Below are 20608 nucleotides of genomic sequence, written 5' to 3' on the forward strand. Positions count from 1 at the left end.
CACACACACACTACAAAGTGGTGGTGGGAGGGGAGTTGCTAGGATACAGTATAGGATTAGCAGTGTAAAGGTTGCTATGGATACAGCTCTTTCTCTCTGCTCTTCTACCTGTGTGAGTCTGTATCTATGTAACTAACCACCCTCTCTTTCTCACAACGTGTGTTGTTAACCTGTGTAAGCTTGTCCAGCTCGCCAAGCCAAGCACCGAACATCTTGTCCAGGTCCTGGTCCTCCTTGTCGCTGTCCTCCTCGGCTCCATGGTCCAACTCATCATCTGACACCTGCTCCATCTACACAGACACACACAGAGACACACGCACACAGAGGAGAAATTGTCAGATGATTCCACACATGTACACAAATTCACACATTATCAGATCACGCCCACATAGCAAGAATGATATAAAAGAGGAGGGAAAAACCTTCAGCTCAGCTCATGCCAACCTTACTGCCTGTTGCCATGACAACCGCTCATGGGCCCCTAGCAGGTACCCTGTGCAGTCTAATCAGTAGAATGCCCAGCAGTGTCTTGTGTGCGGTCCACCGCTGACACACCCAACACCTCTATTCCAGCTAAGGGTCCGAGAGAGAGAGAGAGAGAGAGAGAGAGAGAGAGAGAGAGAGAGAGAGAGAGAGAGAGAGAGAGAGAGAGAGAGAGAGAGAGAGAGATGCTGATGGAAGACCACCATTCAGGAGCAGAACCACCTAATATCAATATCAATATCACCTAAATTGTGCTGAGCGCTTTTAGGATCTATAAAACCTGCAGTGAATCATTATACCAGTGGCGCACCCATGGAGAACATATCAATCAAACCTCACTTAACAACACTAGCAGGTGGTATTAATGGCTATATGGGCCAGTGTGGCTGAAGGAAGGCGCAGCAAGCTGGTTATGAGAGCCCAGCTGTGTCCTGTCAAAAGGTGATGACAGAGCTCCCTCTACTGGAAACAAAGAGAAGTGGTGTTACTGCAAATGCAGCTGTGTGGCTTGTTGACTAATTTCCAGCAGCTTATATCTGGCTACGCAACAGAACAGGTGATGGTCTCCGAAAAGCATCTTAATATTGATACTACAGAGGTAAAATAACACTAACACTGACCAGACACTGCAGATACAATTCTGTGTCTAGCCTTCTAGTATTGAGTTAAAATGAAATGGCACTGACAACAGCAAACTACCCAACCCTTTCCAGTATATACAAGGACATTTGTCAGTAGACAAAGTGCTAAATCAAAACATGAAAATCAAGGAGACACAGCATAGCAGATAAGACTTGTTCATTCTACAGCGTGTAACAATACGTAACATCAATAAATGTGAGCTGACGTCCCTTCCTGTTCCTTCATATCATTTCTAGGTCAGCTGGGCTGTCAAACTGTTTAGACAATCTGATATTACCCAACCTGTGGAATTAATAAACACCCATGAATGCCAATGTACACTGAGGAAGAATGTTGTCTAATCTGACGATAGGATTGTCAAGTGGAAGGAGTCACGTCTGGGATGCTTGGATAGTCAATAAACTAAATCAGACAGTACAACGTGACAAGGTACTCGTCCCCTTAAGGGGTCCTGGTACAGCCCAGTGCCACCCAATACAGTCCAATCAGATGGAATAGTTCCGAGTAATCTCATTGATGTTTTCAGGGGGTGTCATTCCTTCCCGTTAACCACGCTGTATGGTGTCAGTCACTAGTGGGGACTGTACCAAACCAGGATTAACCCCTCCGTTGACCCCTGTTCTTTTGATCCAGCAAAATGTGTGGCTTCATGTATGCGTTTGTTTTTGTGAGTCTAACCCTTTGTGGTTACACAAAGTACTTGAGAGCAATCTGAAAAGCATGCTTTGTTGTTAGAAGGTAATAAAAGCAGGTTATAAAAAAAGGTAGTAGGTGAGAGGCAATAAAACAGGCTGCGTTTGGCAAAGCAAAGAGGAATATGATAGCAACACCATTGAAAATCGGTCAGCTGAACACACACACACACACACACACACACACACACACAAGTTGAGGGGCGCTTGTTTCACATCAGAAGCTGTCACATTCCAGACAGCACACGTGTTCTGCTCCTTAAAGTAACTGTATGCAGTGCCTGTGCAAAATATACTCACCCAATCTCCCATCCACGCCTTTGTGTCGCTACAGCTGGCACTACAAGCCAGAGCTGCCACTGCTCTGTGTGTGTGCGTGTGCGTGTGTATTACGCATTACAGTGTTGACGATGGATAGTTTCCTGTTTTGGTACACATATCAAACACATGAGGAACATGGACTTGTCATCTTGTCGACAAAGATGGAGTCCTAAGTATGTAAACAAAAACAAGTCCACCAAGTGCGTGTGGGTGTGTGTGTGAAATTATATCCATGCGCTCATGACTGTGTGTGGGAGTCAGAACAGGAAATGGCCAGGATGTGCAGAATTCCTGATTCCCCTCATGGCCTGTTTCTTCGCAGGAAACTCCAGCTGTCCTTCGGTTTATCTGTGCCACTTATTGAGGACGTGAGTTACCTGTCTTTTAGGACGACCCAGTGGTTTACCAGAAAATAACCAAAGTATACAACAGTTTAATATCGCTTTACTTTAATTACATGGCACCGTACCACCAACAAAGAATCATTTGTCTATGTGGTTACCCTCGAATCTGGCTCCATATGGGGCCATTTGGTCACAGACATCTCTATTTGGGGATTCCCCAGTATGAAAAGAATCCAGTTTTCCTCACATTAAGGCATGACATCATGGCTAGCTGGACGCAGACAGGAAGAGTACAAGGCTAGAATCAAATGAGCTTACATTGCATTTGCCAATACTCTCTGAGGTGCTTTCATATGTAAATACACCAGGAAGAAATGAGACGAACTGCAGGACACTTTTTAACAGCTGTGTTTAAACAGCAATTAGCCAGCGGGCCTTCACTTCATACTTAAATACACACAGAAATATACACATACTGTAGGTACATATTCAATGTGTCTGCAAGAAGTATAAAAACAAAAACACACAAAAAAAGAGAAAATGATGCACACACACAAAAACAAAGAACACTTTGAAAATAGCTCTGCGGTTGTCATCATGGCTTCAATGGCAGACGATGCTGCAGGTTTAAGTGAATTACCACCTGAGGCCCTGCTTTTATGCTTATGGAGCATGACCTATGAGAGGAACAGGGATGGGAGGAAGCTGTGTGTGTGTGTGTGTGTGTGTGTGTGTGTGTGTGTGTGTGTGTGTGTGTGTGTGTGTGTGTGTGTGTGTGTGTGTGTGTACTCTACTACAAGCTTCATCGCAAACCAAACACAGCCTTGGCCTTTTTTTCCTCCTGATACCGACAGTCCCTCCATCTAGTATGAGCATGACCAGCACTCATCTGTCTGTGACCGCTGGGTGGCTTAGATGTCCAGGGTGAAAGGTTAAAGGTCAAAAGATCTGCCCAGTGGAGTCTCTCTCTGCAGCCTCCCCCCGTCCCATATTAACACTTCCCGCTGATGCTGCAGTGCCGGCCAACGGGAGATGAGGAGTGAAGGGAAGGGAAGATGAAACGTGTGTTCTGGGAAAAAGAATCGCACTAAATCAAAGAAAACACAGCAAAGCATCCGGTGCTGAGGAGGATGAAGAGCTGGAGGAGGAGGAGGAGGACATGTCTATCTTTAGACCAAGTCGATCATATCAGAGTGTCAAGAGGAATGGAAAAGGGGTTCGGTACGAAGACGAGATGTTAAGTTGCTCTACAAAGAGCAGAACAGTGTCGTCTAGAATAGTTTTCCACAGTTCCTACTCCTAACAACGAACTCTTAGACAACTGGGATGCTACTGAATATGGTATTATTGGCTGTGTATTTGGGTGTGACAGACAGACAAAGGGAGAGTGCAACATGACATCATAGGTCAGATTAGGTCTTCATGGCTTCCTTCTTAATCTAGTTTTCATGGTAAAAACAGAGGACTGTTGTTCATTTGGTTCACACTAATCTGGGATGGACAACCACAACTTTTTACAATCCAGCATACAAGCTAGAGGAGTAGTACTTTGGGTATTAAGTATGGTTTCTTCTGTTTATTTAAATGTTTATTAGACTAAATATAATTACTTTTAAAAAAACAAATTGCTAAATCTATACAATCTGAAAATACAAGAAAACAAGAAAAAAGGCCCCTTCCAAAATGCCAAAGCCATCCACCGCCTGTTTCAGCACCACCTGTTCTGTTCCCAGTTGCCATTCACATGATGAATTGCTTCAGACATTGGAGTTACTTTCATATTTCAATCACACAGGAAATAGGAGGGCTGGGATGTGGAACATGACCTTAGCTGTGTAACACTACTATTGTGGCCAATAGCCCCCGCTGTGATGACGACTGAATAGATGTTTCCATCAAGCACTTCTAAATAGACTATTTTTGGACTGAATACTCAACACTGTGTGTGTGTGTGTGTGTGTGTGTGTGTGTGTGTGTGTGTGTGTGTGTGTGTGTGTGTTGTAATGTTGCAATGACAACTTTGGAGGTTACTGAAACCAAGCATCAGCCCTTTGGCTCTCATCATCTCCGCCTCGGAAAAAAACTGAGAATTACACACAAACTTCCAAAGCCACCATGTCCTCACAGCTATTTCCTCTCAAATTATCTTTATATAAATAACTTTAAGCAATGTCTGAGCATGTCTGACACCTCTCTTCTACAAAATATTATCAACATATCATATAATTCCACTAAAGTAAGGCAAATTTGAGAAAAAAGAATGGACTGGAAAGGACTACGCATGGGGCTAGAAAAAGAAAACAGCATGGCAGCTATAGAAACTCAGTGAACTCTTATGAGGCATGAGCACAGAGCCATGGTGCTTGGCTGCATATATAGAGTGGGAATTCTTGAGAGTTTAGTGGGACACAAACGCTCACACTGACAAGAGTCTCCGGGGGCAAGATGCAGACAAAGCTCAAACAAAGGGAACAAGTAAAACATTTAGTATACCCATGGCTAGGAATAGCTCCAGACATCCAGCAGGCCAGCCTGGCTACAATGTGGCTACCAATGTGTGCCCCCATACTCTACATGCTGCTGATTGACTCTGGGGAAATTGTGCGTGAGAAACAGTAAGAGTGACTGGAGCATGATTTTGAGGAGTAGTGGTGTGATTATGCATTTTTGAAGGGCCATTTTCAATGCATGTCATTAAGTAAGAAAGAGTAAGAAATTGAGTAAACATTGAGTAAGAAACTACCAGGCCCACCCTAGCTACACAATATATCTTTTATAGCAAAGCTGCTGTGTCCCAGTACTGTTGTGTAAAGATATGTAAATACAAGCACATGCATATTTTCACGTTATTTCCTTGGTGACTAACAAATCCAGTAATTGTAAGACTAGTTGTTCCCGAAGAAGCAGCTAATTTGAAAACCATTAAACACCACCAGTAAACATAAACTTACGTTACATTAATGCTTTTCTATATCATGTGTTTACATAACATTATGATATATTCAAATCTTCCCCTTAACATTACATAAAATAACTTTTAAAAACTGAATGGTCAACAAATTGATGGTATATGTGTTTCCATATGTAAGAGATATATAACCAACACTCAACTCACCATCTGCTGTACTCTCAAATACAAAAACCACATACATTTCACCTCCTCTCTCTCTCCTCCTGAACTTTTTCCATTCTCTCTCTCTCATGTCAACCCATCATCTCGTGCGTACAGCACCTCTGGCCTGACAGACTATGAATCACCTCTTGCACATACATGTGTCTGATTGTTATCATAGCCCGCATAGCCTATAAACTCAACCCATAAAACACACACACACACACACACACACACACACACACACACACACACACACACACACACACACACACACACACACACACACACACACACACACACACACACACCAAGTGTCAAGATATCTTTAATGACGTCCTGTGTCATAGTGAAACCGTTTAAAGGCAATACACACTTGACAGTGTGGCAGATGTTTGGTTTCACTGCCTATGAGACATAAAACAGATACAATCTCATTCTACATGTGCAAGCATGTAATAATGGTTAGTTCCAGGCTCATGTTTGCAGCGCAGAATGTGTTTATTTTGCTCACTTTCTTCCCACTCTCGCCTTTTTTCCTGGTAGACTCCCTCCTTCATGTACAGACGATACACCAGGAGAGGAGCAAAGGAGACCAGAAACCAACGTCACTGTGTTAAACAGACCTTATGAAAGTTAAAAGTGGAAAGAGGAAATGTGGCTAAAAGCTGTAGCTAGCAGCGTCAGTAAAAGAACTCTTCGAAGGTTAGTCGGCTACTGTCCAAAGTTAAACTGGGTGCGGTTGGCTTGTCAACTGACCTGTAGTGAAAAATGACATAACACTGTGTGTGTGTGTGTGTGTGTGTGCATCCTCGATGAATGGAAAATGTAGGGTGGATGCAGTTTTAAAGATTAAAGATGAAAAAATATTGTGTTAATGCAACAAGATACGCCTGTGGCAAGAAGTCTACCTGTATTAACTCTACATACCATCAATGGCTGATTGGAGATCTTCATAATGAGTACTGTGCTTTACCACTTTGATGTACCAATTATCCATCAACCCTTACACTTAAAATCAAGAAAACGGAATGTAAATATGTATCTTGTGACTGCACTGGATTTTGGTCAATTGAGGCTTGTGTCAGTGGCTGCTTTCTCTACCTCCTCTCCAGTGGATTTCTCCTTGTATATTCACTGAATGCCAGAGCTAAATAGTGAGTCTAGCTCTAGAATTGTCATGAATATTGGTATCAAAAAATACCCTTAGGGATATGATATTATTTTAAGACAATATCGCCCACCCCCTATTCCCGAAGCAGGGTAGCTTTAATGTAAATGTGCACTAATGTTCAGACAATTCTGCCTTATAGAAATAAATAAATCATTGGCCAAAACTTGCCAAACTTCACATAAAAGAGGAGGGAGAGCATTTAGGGGAACAACTGATGGGGGAAGAGAGATGAGTAACAGGCCAGCGAGGAAGTGGGGGGAGTGATGGAGGAAATGATGAATGGGTACAATAATGGAGGGAGGGTGCCGGCTATTAGGTTGTGAATAAACGGGAGGCCCTGATGGCCAAAACAATTGCTCCTGTGTCATTAGTCAAGCACGACCGACAGCTTGCAAGTAGAGGAGGAGCTCGCATACAAACACACACATATAGATCCACAAACACATACGAGCTCACTCAAGCACAGCGTGACACAGTGAGACACTCTGGCTTATACAGCCAATTAGGAAGGAGGGGCAGAGAAAGGGATGGGGGACAGAGAGGGGAGAAAGATGAGGTGGATGTCAGAGGTGGACAGATGGAGAGGGAGTCGGGGGGGAGGAAACAGAGCGAAAGAGAGAGAGAGAGAGAGAGAGAGAGAGAGAGAGAGAGAGAGAGAGAGAGAAACAGGCAAAGCTGAGACGAGGGAAGAGAGAGAGCATGAAAATGCATGGTCACACTGCTGGGTGGTAGGTGTGAGGACTCAACAGCTCACCATTATCAGAGCGAGCCAAACTTCAGCTGCCCTGCATCTATTCGAGCAGCCATCGCCATGGCAACACACACATGCACATCCCCACGTTGATGTGCTCCGCAAACAGACATGCCACTATCACAAGGCTTCAGTGTGAGCTTGGCCTCAAAACATCACGTCAACCAACATATTGACGTGATGCTTCCACATCCCTGCTCGTAGGGTGTCCATCTGCCTGTTCATATAACCACAGCGCATTCAGATGACGTTTGCGTGGATTGCCATAATTTCCCAATACTTTGTTATGGTAGGAAAAGAAATAAATAAGAGGTGGTTTGTGCTGGGTAAAACAGCTGACCTTTATGTAACGCAGTCCACAGATTAAGTAGCACACAAGTGGGCAAGTCTCCGTTTTTGTCGTATTTGTGTCCCTCTCTCTTGCACACAAACACACCAAGGATGTGTCAGCTTCCCTGCCTTCCTCCAGGGCAGCAGTCCAAATGTGAAATCAATAGTCGTCCTGCCCTCGGGAGATTGGGTTACACACACACACACACACACACACACACACACACACACACACACACATATATATATATACACACACACACACACAGGGGCTCAGGGTTTAGGTGGTCTGCTGCAGTGGGCTCACACACACAGTTTTAAACATGATGCAGCACTGCAGCAGCAGCAGCAGACAACAGAGGCTGACTGCTGAGAAGAACTAGCCAGACATTAAAAAGGGCACTCCTTAAAAAAAGTTCTCCACTGCTCTGCTAAAAGCATAAAGGTAAAAAGAGCTGCAATGCTGTAATGTAAATTGTTGCTTAGTAATGCTAAATGTGTAACTCTGAAACATTTAGAACCTGCTGTAATTTATCTAAATAAATGGGTGTATCTAGGACACTGGATAAAATAAAACAGGATGTCCCCAAAGACTGAATTCTTTGATATCCGTGTCACTTCAGATCAGGGTTTCTGCAGGGTTCACATAGACCTTTTAAATACCACATACAATGCAGGCCTGTTTCACAATCATACCGGCTAAAATATGAAAGTATAATAAAAAAAAAAAAACAGTAGGAACAATACAACCTAGAACTATTTATTATTATATCACATTTCTTTCGTACTTCCCAACAGTATAGAACAATATTTGTTCATTGCCCTCTCATCTTCTCTAGATATATTTAAAGTAATTATGGTGTTCACAGATAGAATTTTGTATCATCCTTTAGCTGCTTGGTCTAGCTGAACATGAGATTTACATCTGCCACCTGTTAGGGAATACAAAGCACAGTAGGTATAACATACTGCACAAGCAACACATGCCCCAGACACACGCATGGATGGTGACAACACATTCATACTGCCACAAGCCAGCCATGTACAATGTGCTGCACCTAAAAGCAACGAAAAATACACATACGTCTGCACTCATGCCACAAGCAGCTGGGAATGTTTTCCTCTGTTAGCTTACTACTTTTCCCATCTCCCCTTTGCTCAGTCCTTCACCTCACAACCCTTGCAGCTGGCCACTGATTGGCTAATGATGAAAAGCTTCCTGTTGTCCAAGTGTGTGTTTGTGTGGCTCATCCAAACAGACACAAAGAAATGTGCTAGCTAGTCGGTTTCCTGCCACGCCACCTCCAGCATTCCTGCCGTGCCAATGTTGCCATCCACACACACACACACACACACACACACACACACACACACACTTGTCATTTCCCAGAAGTCTTCGTGGTTGCAACTTGCATATCTTCGGGAACAGCAGGGAAGATCGTTTCAAGGACAGTTTGTTTTAAGAATGCTCGGTGCATAGAACAATGACATATTAACCATGGCCCTTGCAAGAACATGTCGAATAATATTGACAGCTAAATGTGTCAACGTCAGTAAGCATCTCTGCATGACAGCCCACATGACACACACACACACACACAACACACACAACTCTCTGACACATATGCATCCCGACTTCCTCTGGAACAGTTTAAGTCCAGGGGAGCAGGCTTCCTCCTCTCAGCCTCAGGCTCCATCACTGCTGGGGTCCCAGTTTATAACCAGGCTTCCTTCCACATCCTCACTTTATTTATTTATTTATTTTTTTTACACAGTATGTGTCTGGGACTTTGTCCATTCACATTCTCCCCCATTAGTGTTTTCTAGACACGTTAATACTTTGTCCAGACGTGCATTTCCCAACTGACAAGCCAGTTGTGTTCCTATTATAACATGAATAGGAACATTTAGAATTCATTCCGCCATCACAAATGGAAAAGCCATGTCTAGGTTTAAATTAGGAAAGGTTACAAGTAACAGATTCATCTTTTACTCCTTATGCGTCTTCTCAATAAAGTTTACCTGACCTACAGTATGTGGACACCACCACTGCAACCGAAATGCCTCAAGGACATTTGAATTGGCTAGTTTTCCTAAACAACAACAAACTAAATATCATGGAGAATAGCAACCAGGATGCCATTTTATTTGTGGAGTTATTTTGCTTTGGTTTATAATGTGCTTATGCTCTGGGTCTTGTATACTGTTATTCTGCCCCTGGCCACTTATATCAGCCATAACTCCCTATAGCCACTATGATGCTTTTTTATTTTATTTTGACAGTGACAGAGACAAAAGACAAAAATCTGGTTTGATGGTCATGTGTGCTTTGCACACGCAGTCATAAAGGCACTCTAGAAAATGACATTGTCGTCATCCCTTGTATAAATACAAGTGGAAACACTGAGACTCTGGGTTGCAAATTCAACGCAGATCTATGATAGTGAGAGAATAAAGGCTCACTGTAACGAGCAGCTCTTTACTACAGACCACAGCCCAGTTCGCCCTCACATGGTTCTACTTTAGTCAGGAATTATCTCCTTCAGCGAGGAAGACTCTCCCCTGACAACATCCTCAGAGGCTTGACTCCTCTTTCATTTGGCTTTGATTTACAAGGCCTTCTGACGGAGGTTTTAAGGAGGGGGTGAAGCCTACAACTCTTCCCCCAGCTCTGGATTTACTTCTTTTCACAACACCTAACAAACACTGTCCATCCACACTGTCGACTGACTCTCTGAAAAATGTAAAAGCATTAAGATGACAGATGATAGCTACTTTGAGCACATGATGTCTCAGACATGCATGTCAGAGGCGCTGCAATAAAACCAGCATTTGAGACCACCTTAAATATAACATCTCTGGCAGCTTGTTACAACAGCAGCTTGTCAAAAATAACAGTCCTTGTGGCATTTGTGCAAGAAAGCATCAGTTTTGCAAAGCTTACTGGCAGCAACGTCAATACTGTTTTTCCTCTGCTCAGAATTTATTACCCACAGAAAGTAGCAATGGCACCATTTACTCACTCCAGTTTACAGGAACTCTTACCTCTGAAGTGGTTTTCTCTCCTTCCTACTGAGGTTAAAGGTCAGACGATACCACCACTCCACTCCACTCTGTGACAGGGCTTTTATCCTCTGGAAATGAAAAAAAAGGAAGAAGAAAATCTATAAGATATGATTTAGTGTCTATTTTTGCGACTATAGTAGCAAAACACAATCCCTTCTTTGGTCGCCTCATCCAAGGCCATTAGTCTGTGAAATTCCAAACTTATAGATCCGACTGCGTTTATTCTCACTGCACTGCAGGAGAATTCAGAGACCTGGCAGCAGGCAGCTAGAGGAAGGCAGAGCGATTTCACTGTCACAAGAATGCAGAGGATTAACTGTGGAGTGTGCTTGAGCGAGAGACTTAACTAAGCACAGACAAAAATGACACGCACAGCCAGAAAGACACTTATCGCAAAGCTCTGAAAGCAATCAAGCGCAGTTCTCCCTTCATTAGAAACTGTCTTCATCATTACTGTGAGATTTAGAATGTGACATTTGAGCTACAGAGTCCCTTCTTTGACTACAAAGTCAAATTCAGAGCCACACACGCAGCCAACTTAATAAGCGTGGTAACCACTGCAGGCTAATAATTTCACATCATGAGTCAGAGTAGAAACCCAAACCTTGTCAAAACTCTTACTTGTGGACTGACTGTGACTCACCAGTCTCCACAATGCTGACAGGCGTTAAACATTTTTACGAATCATCAACTTATACACACACAAGTGCTGACTAATACCAGCCTAACCTTATTGTATCTAAAACAATCTAAATGCTGAATTATAGACTGGTTATGGAATATAACCCAGCCATGTCATACAACATGTTCATGTAACATGCTGAGCTGGCCTGGAAACATCAATGCTATGATTTGGTCATAGTGTGTATTAACTGTGTATGTGTATGAGAGGTAGGCAGCTGATGTTTTGGCTATCTACTAGGAAGCTATTCCTGCTGGCTTCAGCTGTTCCTTCGTTTTTCTACACACCAACTGTTGTTCAGCCACAGCATGCGGCCCTTCTCTTGGCAGAAAGTGTGTGCGTGTGTGTTACTTCTTGTAACAGGACGTCAGGAAGAGTATGACTTTAGTGTGCTTGTCTGTGCATGTGCACGTCATTCATATTTGTGTGTCAAAAACACACAATCGCCATCTCAGATTACAGGTCACCACCCTCCCCCATCTCTTTGGTGTAATTTGCACACAGTTAACGTGTGATATCACTCAGTCAACACAAGGCCATTGAACAGGTGTGGCAGTGACACATGGATCTGTGCAGCTGCAGGGAACACAGTTGCTCCAGTCACAACAGCACGGGGGCCGGCAGGCAGCTGCTCCAATGCTGAAAACAAAGGCAGGCCTGCGGCCCATGCACAGACAAACATTACCAACTTGTGTTCAAAAAGCAATGGTTGTACAAAAATGGAGAGGACAAAAAAAAAATCATTCATCGTCAAAGACTCAAATCAACAATTCCGGACATGACATAGGTACATTTTCCTCCTTGGTTTCCCCTCTAAATTCTGTAATAAAGAATGCTCAGGAGACTCCTTGGGCACTCTGAAAACATGCAACTGCCCAAAATGATGCCCTGTGTATCACTGCCCTTACAACAGTTAGTTTCAACAGTTTTTATGTGGCCTAGATTGTTGCCCCACTTCAACAACAGACCAAGGGGAAAACACAGGGTCCTATGTAGTGGACACAGGTGTGTCCTTGTCCACCCACACTTCCCCCATTAACAGTAATCCTTTGGGGCAGCTCATTTCCTGTCAGGGCAGGAAGTGGGAAGGAGGGCAGGGCACTGTGCGAGCAGGGGTGTTGATGATGTCACAGCAGGAAAAGAAAGACAGGACTGTTGCAGGGGAAGTACAGCAAATGAGTAAGCAGGCAGGCATCGGACAGCGCTGAACGCACAATACATGTGTCCAGTGTATGTTGGTACTGTATGTCTGCCAAATCCCAAATATGTGACTTCTACTAATCATACTGTGAGAAGTACTTCCTGTGATGACAATTTGTGCGATAGAATAGTTGTCCATATAAAGACATATTCTATAATGAGGTCTTTACACCACATAACAGAATCCAAGTGCCAAACTGACATTAAAGAACAGAAAAAAATGACACACAAGCAACTACACAGCTTAAGTCTTTGTTACTCAGGATGACACACCATATTAACTGAGCAGATCAGCGTACATTAGACACTTGTGTCGGCCCAAAAGAGCATATCCTCATCATACTGAGTTTCAGTTATGTTATTCATTCAAAGATTTCATTTTTGAACGATTATATGGTTATCATGCAATAAACACCATCAGATAAAGTAACATGTAATGAAGTGAATAAAGTGATTTTACACTGGGGAATCGTTCTTAAAATGCTGTGTGAGTTTTGTACCCTTTATGTGTTGTATTTAGTGTTGTGAAGACCAACCTGATTATTCTGGGGGGTCGCAACTCGAAAAGGTTGAGAACCACTGCCTTAATACACTAATAATCTGTATAACAATGGCTGGACCAAGGGAGATTTATTGATCAGAAACGCCCAGGGGCATCTTAGTCTGCTTTCAGAACAAGATAAGGCCTTAGCAGTGACCCTGAGCGTTCTTGTAAGGGCATTTAGGTAAAGCAGCAGTCAGATAATTGATGGTTCGCTACAAAGCCGATCTTTGCTGAGAAGGTGCATTAGTATTGATCAGTGTGTTTATGTACCAAGTCAAGTGCAACGCAAAGCTTCACTGGTTGTTCTGTGGATGGTCTGACCTCTTCAGTAGTTCAATAAAAAAAAAAATAAAAAAAATCACTTCAAAAGTTATTGTCAATTTTGGATTTGAATACCGGATACCAACATGACCGGCATTGGGGGGCTGCGTTCCTCAACGGACTGCCAGCTGGTGAATACTGGATTGTTCAGTTTAAGTGACTTACGAGCGAGGCTAAACAAACAACCTGCCCTCTTTATGAGCTTTACCTCATGGTGATGGGGGTTATTGAACTGACCTTCCACTACTTGTGCTATTCCCACTCTCACACAGTGACGTCTGGTTGCGATTACAAGGAGCTGATCTCCTCTCCTCAGTGGGATTCTCCATGGTCCGTGCAGCAGGCGAGCACTCTGCTCTGGAAAAACCACACATGGTGGGAATTATGGAATATTGCTGCGTCAGGAATGTTCCCACGATGGCCAGTGGGATCTGATGGAGGTCCCACTGGCTGGCTAGCTGCCAGTGGGGTTTATGGGTAATGTAACACACACACATACAGAGTTACATGATCTAATGCCTCTTGTGTTAGTCTACATTTGGACCTGTTCCTCTTGTGTTGGATCATAATAGTCCTTTGTACTGTACTGGTTTCATTTAACTGCTAAATAAATCAGTTCAACTCTCAAACCTCATCATTAGCACAGCTTCCTTACAGCTGTGGTTAAATAACAGAAAACTCACTTCTCATTTGCACTGTTTCCTTCCAATAATCGCTGAACAGCAGTGTAGGGTCAAGCTGACTGACCTCAAATACGCCAAGTGACCCTCCCCATATTGCCTCAAAGCCGGTCATGGTGCCAAATTTGGGGGCAGATCTTGAGTCAGTCACTGAGTAGAGTTGCCTGTGTGGCACGCGGGGCAAAATAATCAGGAATCACTAGAGAGGGAAGATCAGCGGAGCAGAGAGAGATTAGCAAGCTACTCAGCCACTAACTTAACCCAGAGACTCATTCAATAGAGGCTTGGGCTGACTCGCAGAGCTGCCAGGGTATGAGTCAATGAGATTTGGCAAAAGGCAGTCACACAAGCACACACACAGCGCTACTTTGTGAGATCAAGCATGCAGGTTTGAGTGACTGTCAAGGGATTCTCTAGAAAAAAATGTGTCAATCCGCTTCAACCACGGCAAGCACGGCTGTTTTTACTTGGATTCTCTCAGTGTTGTAGGTCAAGGCCTGAAACTCGAGATTCCTTCAGTGTCCTACATGAATGTTGGTGTAAAAAAGAAAAATGGAGCAGCCTGCCAACATCACGCTGTACAGTAAATGCAGAGCACTAGCTTGAAGCCAAGTGTTGTGAAAAAAAAAGTGTGACTTCCAGAATTTGGCAGAGGACACAAGGAAAACGAAGAATGACCTCAGTGTTTCCAAGCCGTCGTATTTCACATGACATCAGCCGCACTGAAGAACATTTTATTGGTTCTCATAAACCTCACTCTCCGCATCCTCCATCTGATACTTCTCACCAAATTAAATTGTTCACCCTTTTCCTCACAGGTGTTCTTCCACTTCCCCAAGTCGTTTTGGCAGCCAGCTCGGTTGTGGAGTCACTAGTGACATTGCGATGTGTGGTGACCCTTGCGGCTCTTGCCTTGGGATGTTATGAACGGGAGATGTGATAAGGGCGGGCTGCTTTCCAACCCCCTCTGGTTTCCCTTCCCCGAGTATTCACCGCATGCTGAAGTACTGCCTGGATAGCGTAGCTACTTCTAACAGACATGAGCTGGGGTAACTTTCATGATTATGGGTGAGAGCGTAGTTAAAGTCTGAGGGGGCGAAAAGTAGGCTACATTGCATATTTAATGGCAAAACAAGCCATTTCAGCCCCAGTTTGTGGGTGTAGTGCTAGTTTGTGTTTTGAACTGAACGCAGAAACACTTGAAACGGTTGAAACATTTAAATAATGTACGAGTTTTCGATTCAGCGTATGTATGTAGTTTAACAAAATCCTTACAATTGCTACAATTCAAGGAGGATGACAACTTAAATCCAGTGCATGCTCAGCAGGTCTTAAATCTATTTTCTATGCGTGACAATATATTTGTTTGTTCCAAATGATTCAGGCACATAATGCTGCTTTTGTAACCACACACAAACTTGACAACCCCCACAACAATGTAATGCTGATCTAAGGACATTATAATGTCTATATAATAACTGTAACTGGATCCTTAACTTTCTCTGATAGTCTTATAATGCCACAATTGTTAGTGTATTCTAAGTGGTAAATAAAACAGACCTCTGGATTTGACTGGAATGTAACCGGGAGGTCAATGATTAGAAAGCAACTTAACAAAGCATAAACATTTTGGGCCAAGCGGCAGGCATTTCACAGGGAGGTGAGGGAAAACAGCAGTTCATTTTGCTTACATCTGTGTTTGTATGATGGGCTGTAAGTGTTACCAGAGACTGCAAAAAGGCAAACAAACCCCATCAATCCAGCCCCATAACACGCAGACACGCAAACCGCTGTTATGGTTTCATGAGAACTAGCTGAACTCTGATCAGACGGGTAAAAGAGACAACACAGGAACTGGCTGTGCTGATGTTTATCCCAGGCTATAACACGTCGCATGATCTGCTGTAAAGAACTGGCCGTTTAATTCAATCAGGAGTGCAAAATAGCGCAACAAGCAATACACAAAGTAGGAAATAAATCCACATTCTTCTTTCAAATCTACATCTTAAATCAGACAGATCATACATCATCTTGTCAATAATGTGTATTTTCTATACAGCAGCTAGTCAGCACATTATATTTCCTCTGAGTTAGCACTTTGTGTGTATTTTAATACTCTGAAGCATTCTTGCTTGCCTTAAGCATTTTGTGTTCTCTCCATGTCAAAGACCCATTATCCATGGCCCAGCTCAATCCGCACAGACAGACGGCCCCATCCATCAACCCATCCCGTGACTCTTACAGTGGGGCTTTAACTGGACTTTGTAGTGGATTACATAGGCAGGTGAGGAAGAGAAAGAAACATGACACCATAAATCACCGCCTCCACAGCTCCCTATGCGTTCAGCTCACTGATACCTGATGCGGCTGCTGGAATTCTAGCTGAGAATGAGATTCCCTTTTCCACCCTTGCATGCTAAATCAAGTTCAGGGTGATTACCCAACTGTGTGCAACTTAACTTAAAAGGTAGGTGAAGAAAAAAAACACAGCAAGAGGGCCTCAAGACTATAGGGTAGCCACAGGTGTTGTTCATGCTGACTGCATGTGATAGAGAGTAACAATTAAGACAGTATATCTCACAAAAGACCATTTTATAGGGCCCCCCCCATTTCCTTTTTAGTTAACAAAGATTGACCCCCTGCAACAGTGAATGGAACACACCGTCTGTAATACAGTAGAGGAGAGGAGGAGGGAGTCCTATCAGCAGCCCAGTGAACAGTGAGAATCAGCCAACCTGCCACTGTCAAAGTCACACTGATTAATAGCTGCCTAAGCTGCTTCAACACACTGTAGAGGGAAAGAGGTAGCACACAAAAGGGACAATTAATGAATGAACAATAATGTATCGTAGCAGATCAGATCAAATATAGGAAAATAGGTCAACGAATCAAAAAAGTAAGGGCTTATTTCCAGACCCACAATTTTCTACAGATGCTTAACAATTATACAAGAAATAGAGGTATCAGTTTCTCCAGTTAAAGTAGCCTCAGTGGACAGTGAAGTGAGTAAGGGGTGCAACTGCCACTTTTTGTCCACTTCAAAATTCACACCAGCTCTCTTCATCTATCAATTTGAACTCACAGCTAGATGCAACAAGTGCAGGCCCTTTCTCCGATGGTTGTTGAAAGGTAACACGTGACATGTATGAAGGGGGACAACGCTGTTAATGAAATAACCGCTGGAACACAGTGGAAACTGCGAATTGAATATTATCCAGCAATGTACTGTACTGAAAAGGGGACTTTTCCTTTAAGAGTGTAAATCCCACCAGGACTGACCCGTACTAAAAATGTATACACCCGTGAAAGTGCTTTCAGGAAAAACCTAATGGCACAGATATGAAAACTAACATGGCAAAGACACCCTTTTGTATCTCTAGCTGTCTTTATATACACCGGTGTGTATGCGCTTGAGTGCACCTGCTGAACGAGGACCCAGATCATGTATTGCCCTGAAAATAGAGGAGGGTGCCCTGGTTCTGCCTAGTCCGATCAGCGGTGCGGTCGGAGAATAGAGGCTGCATTGTCAATACATTGCTTTGGCATAGGCGGACGATATGACACACCTTGATCTCTACACCATCCACTTAAGAGAGTAAAAGTGCATTTTTTTTCAGGCTCCACCGCCTTATCCTTACTATTCACCTTGTCGAAAGAACAGAAATCAATCATCACAAAAGAAAAGGCTGCATGGATCTCAAACAATTCATTTCCTGCCATAGAGGGCACTGATATAAGTCTATAGGTTTGTATGAAAAGGCCAACAGGAAGAGCAACTCTCTATCTGAAACAGTAGTGGTTCTGCAGGCTACAGGCGGGCTGGTCAGCCATTTGTCTTTGTTTCCAAATGGCAGGGGCAGCTGTCACCAAAGGTCAGCAAAATGTTACAAAACAAGGCCCTATAGAGGCTGGGATCGCGTGCCTGTGACAAGAGGGGGGGGGACACACACCCAGGTGGAATGACACATAGACACTTTCTCTTTCATGCAACGCACCCATAATGTTGCATCTTGTTTGGCACCAAGGAGTGCTGATGCAGCTGGTGGCCTTTTGCAGTTTACTCATAACACCCCAACCTACGCCAAGGTACCTCCTATCACTAGAAATATCAGGTTACACTCTCCCCTCCGGGTCTTCATCAGGGTGTGTTGAAGGCCGCGTTTGAAGTGCCATCCTCCCCCTGCCCTCCATTACCCACCTACACGGCTGTAACACAACCTGGGTAAACTTACACCAAGCACCACTGCCACCCCCAACCTCGTCTCTGGAGCTTTTGTGCAGATCAGACTTATGCCCATGGGACATTGGTGGATGGATGGGAGGAGGTCAGACATGGCCCTTGCAACTCGCACGATAGAGCCAGTAAAGTGCTGACGGACGGGCAGACCAGCACACAGAATTGCTAACACACAAACCAAGAATAGCTTTCAAATCTCTCTTCTCTGAACGCACAGTCTCATGGCATCATTCGTCAAGCCAAAAACATTATTTGACAACTGTTTTTCTCATCTAATCAACTACATCCCAAGGAAATCAAGCGTACACAAAAAAAGGATGAAAGGCAGCAGAGAGATGGAGGGAGGAAAGCAGACGGGCTTATTTTTCTTCCCTTCCACTTGGCGAAACAAGACAGAGTGGATAGAATGAGAATACCATGTTTCTGGTTATGTATTTTGAGCTCTTCCAAAATATATACTCTAGCTCCCTAGGTTCTTTTTGCAATAGCCTCCCTTGAGAAAGAAAGCTGACAGTGAAAAATTCCTTACATGTGCTTCTAAACAGGAGCAGTGAAATGACACGCTCTCTTCTAACATGTGTTTTACCTCTGTGGCTGGAAACTTAATCCACGAGTGAGCTTTTTATGACTGAGCTGTTTACCATACTACCTAAATGCAATGACTTCAGGACTATTAAGTCTACTGAGTAAATGCCTTGAGGTGCTGTATTATGAGATGCATGTCCACTGTTACTTTTTAAGTTGTTTATGTGTGTGCACCAATGCCATCACAACACAAACCTGTTCATGGCATTATGCAAATGATGATACTGAATCAAACAGGCACTTGTTCTTTTTAAATCATGATATTGTTACAACTACGATGACAATAAACCTGTTGCAATTCAGCCACAGGCCTAAAATTAGCACAAAAAGTTGCTTCTAACATTAAAAACAGAGCAAATATTTACAAACCATTTATTTTTACTTTATTATACTTTTACAAAACCAGTTGATAAAAGTTCTTCAACTCATAATGGGACACAGCACAGGAAACAGAGACCCAATAACAATACCCAAAGGAACAAAAACAACATATCACTGAGTTCATTTTCTGTATTTATACAGTAATAAGTGGCATATGACTCCTGCTATTTTCCTCTTGCAAAAAACATAAAGGCATCTGCCTGAAGGGAAGCGACCACAAGGCCAGTAGTTATTTTCATCCCATTAACTGCACTGTAAGCGAATGGGCTGCATTGTTGCTGCACTGTCTCCATGCCCAGAATAATGTGCTTCTAGTCTAGTGCTTTGTGGATGCAAATTAAGCATGCCTTAAGGACACAGACAGTCTATTATAATGCCACTGTGGGGAATAAAGGCTGGACCAAGTGGCATCTTAGTGGCTTTTTTTGTTGGTTTGTTTTGTGTATTCACCCCTGAACAGAAGCTGAACAGTTAAAAAACTGTCCTCGCCTGACCTTGGTAGAGTAAATAACCCACAGGGAATGTTAACTGGGTGACAACCTGGGCCCATATGGTAGCCAGCCAGACAGTGGCATGGTGTGCACGCAGCTCCTCTACAAATGACCTTTGAACCCCACTGTCAATGCAGGTCCATTATCTTTCTAGTGTTAATATCTGAATGCAAGCCAAGTCTGAGGAAGACTTGAGAGGGAAACATAGCTAGGTGTTTTGGAACCTCTTAGTATTTTTTGCCAATAAAGCAGCAGCAAAGTTGAAACACAATGTGTTTGAGCTTTAACTTTTCCACCAGGCTTCCCTAAGACGTTTTCTAAACAAGTGAAGCAGTGTAGTTTTTAAAAAGGATAATTCTTCTGGCTAAAGTGGATGCTAGCATTAAATTGATGATAGCCAATGGTCAAACTGGCTACATGTTATCCAATCTCCGGCGGCGTCATCCAACAAAGGGAATTACAACAGTGTTCACGAGCTGCAGTGAAGAAGGTAACTGGTAATGAGCTCAACCCAGCTACACTAACGTAAACTACCACTTATCTTACAGGTTTTTAAAGACATAAAATATGGT

At 43.3% G+C, this 20608-nt stretch overlaps 1 protein-coding gene across 5 annotated transcripts in view; it reads right to left on the reverse strand.

Annotated features, from left to right (window-relative positions):
* Positions 1–20608, reverse strand: part of raph1b (Ras association (RalGDS/AF-6) and pleckstrin homology domains 1b) — a 38736-nt gene that overhangs the window by 17185 nt on the left and 943 nt on the right. For all 5 annotated transcript variants that reach the window (XM_035998456.1, XM_035998459.1, XM_035998457.1 and 2 more), the window contains exons 2-3: positions 10895–10983; positions 171–290 (exon numbers count right to left, since the gene is read on the reverse strand). In XM_035998456.1, the coding sequence (XP_035854349.1) occupies positions 171–290 (120 nt within the window). In that variant the 5' untranslated portion in view covers positions 10895–10983. The remainder of the gene's footprint in view (positions 1–170; positions 291–10894; positions 10984–20608) is intronic.

This window comes from Sander lucioperca, chromosome 24 (genome assembly GCF_008315115.2).
Source record: "Sander lucioperca isolate FBNREF2018 chromosome 24, SLUC_FBN_1.2, whole genome shotgun sequence".
In the NCBI taxonomy this organism is placed as follows: Eukaryota; Metazoa; Chordata; class Actinopteri; order Perciformes; family Percidae; genus Sander; species Sander lucioperca.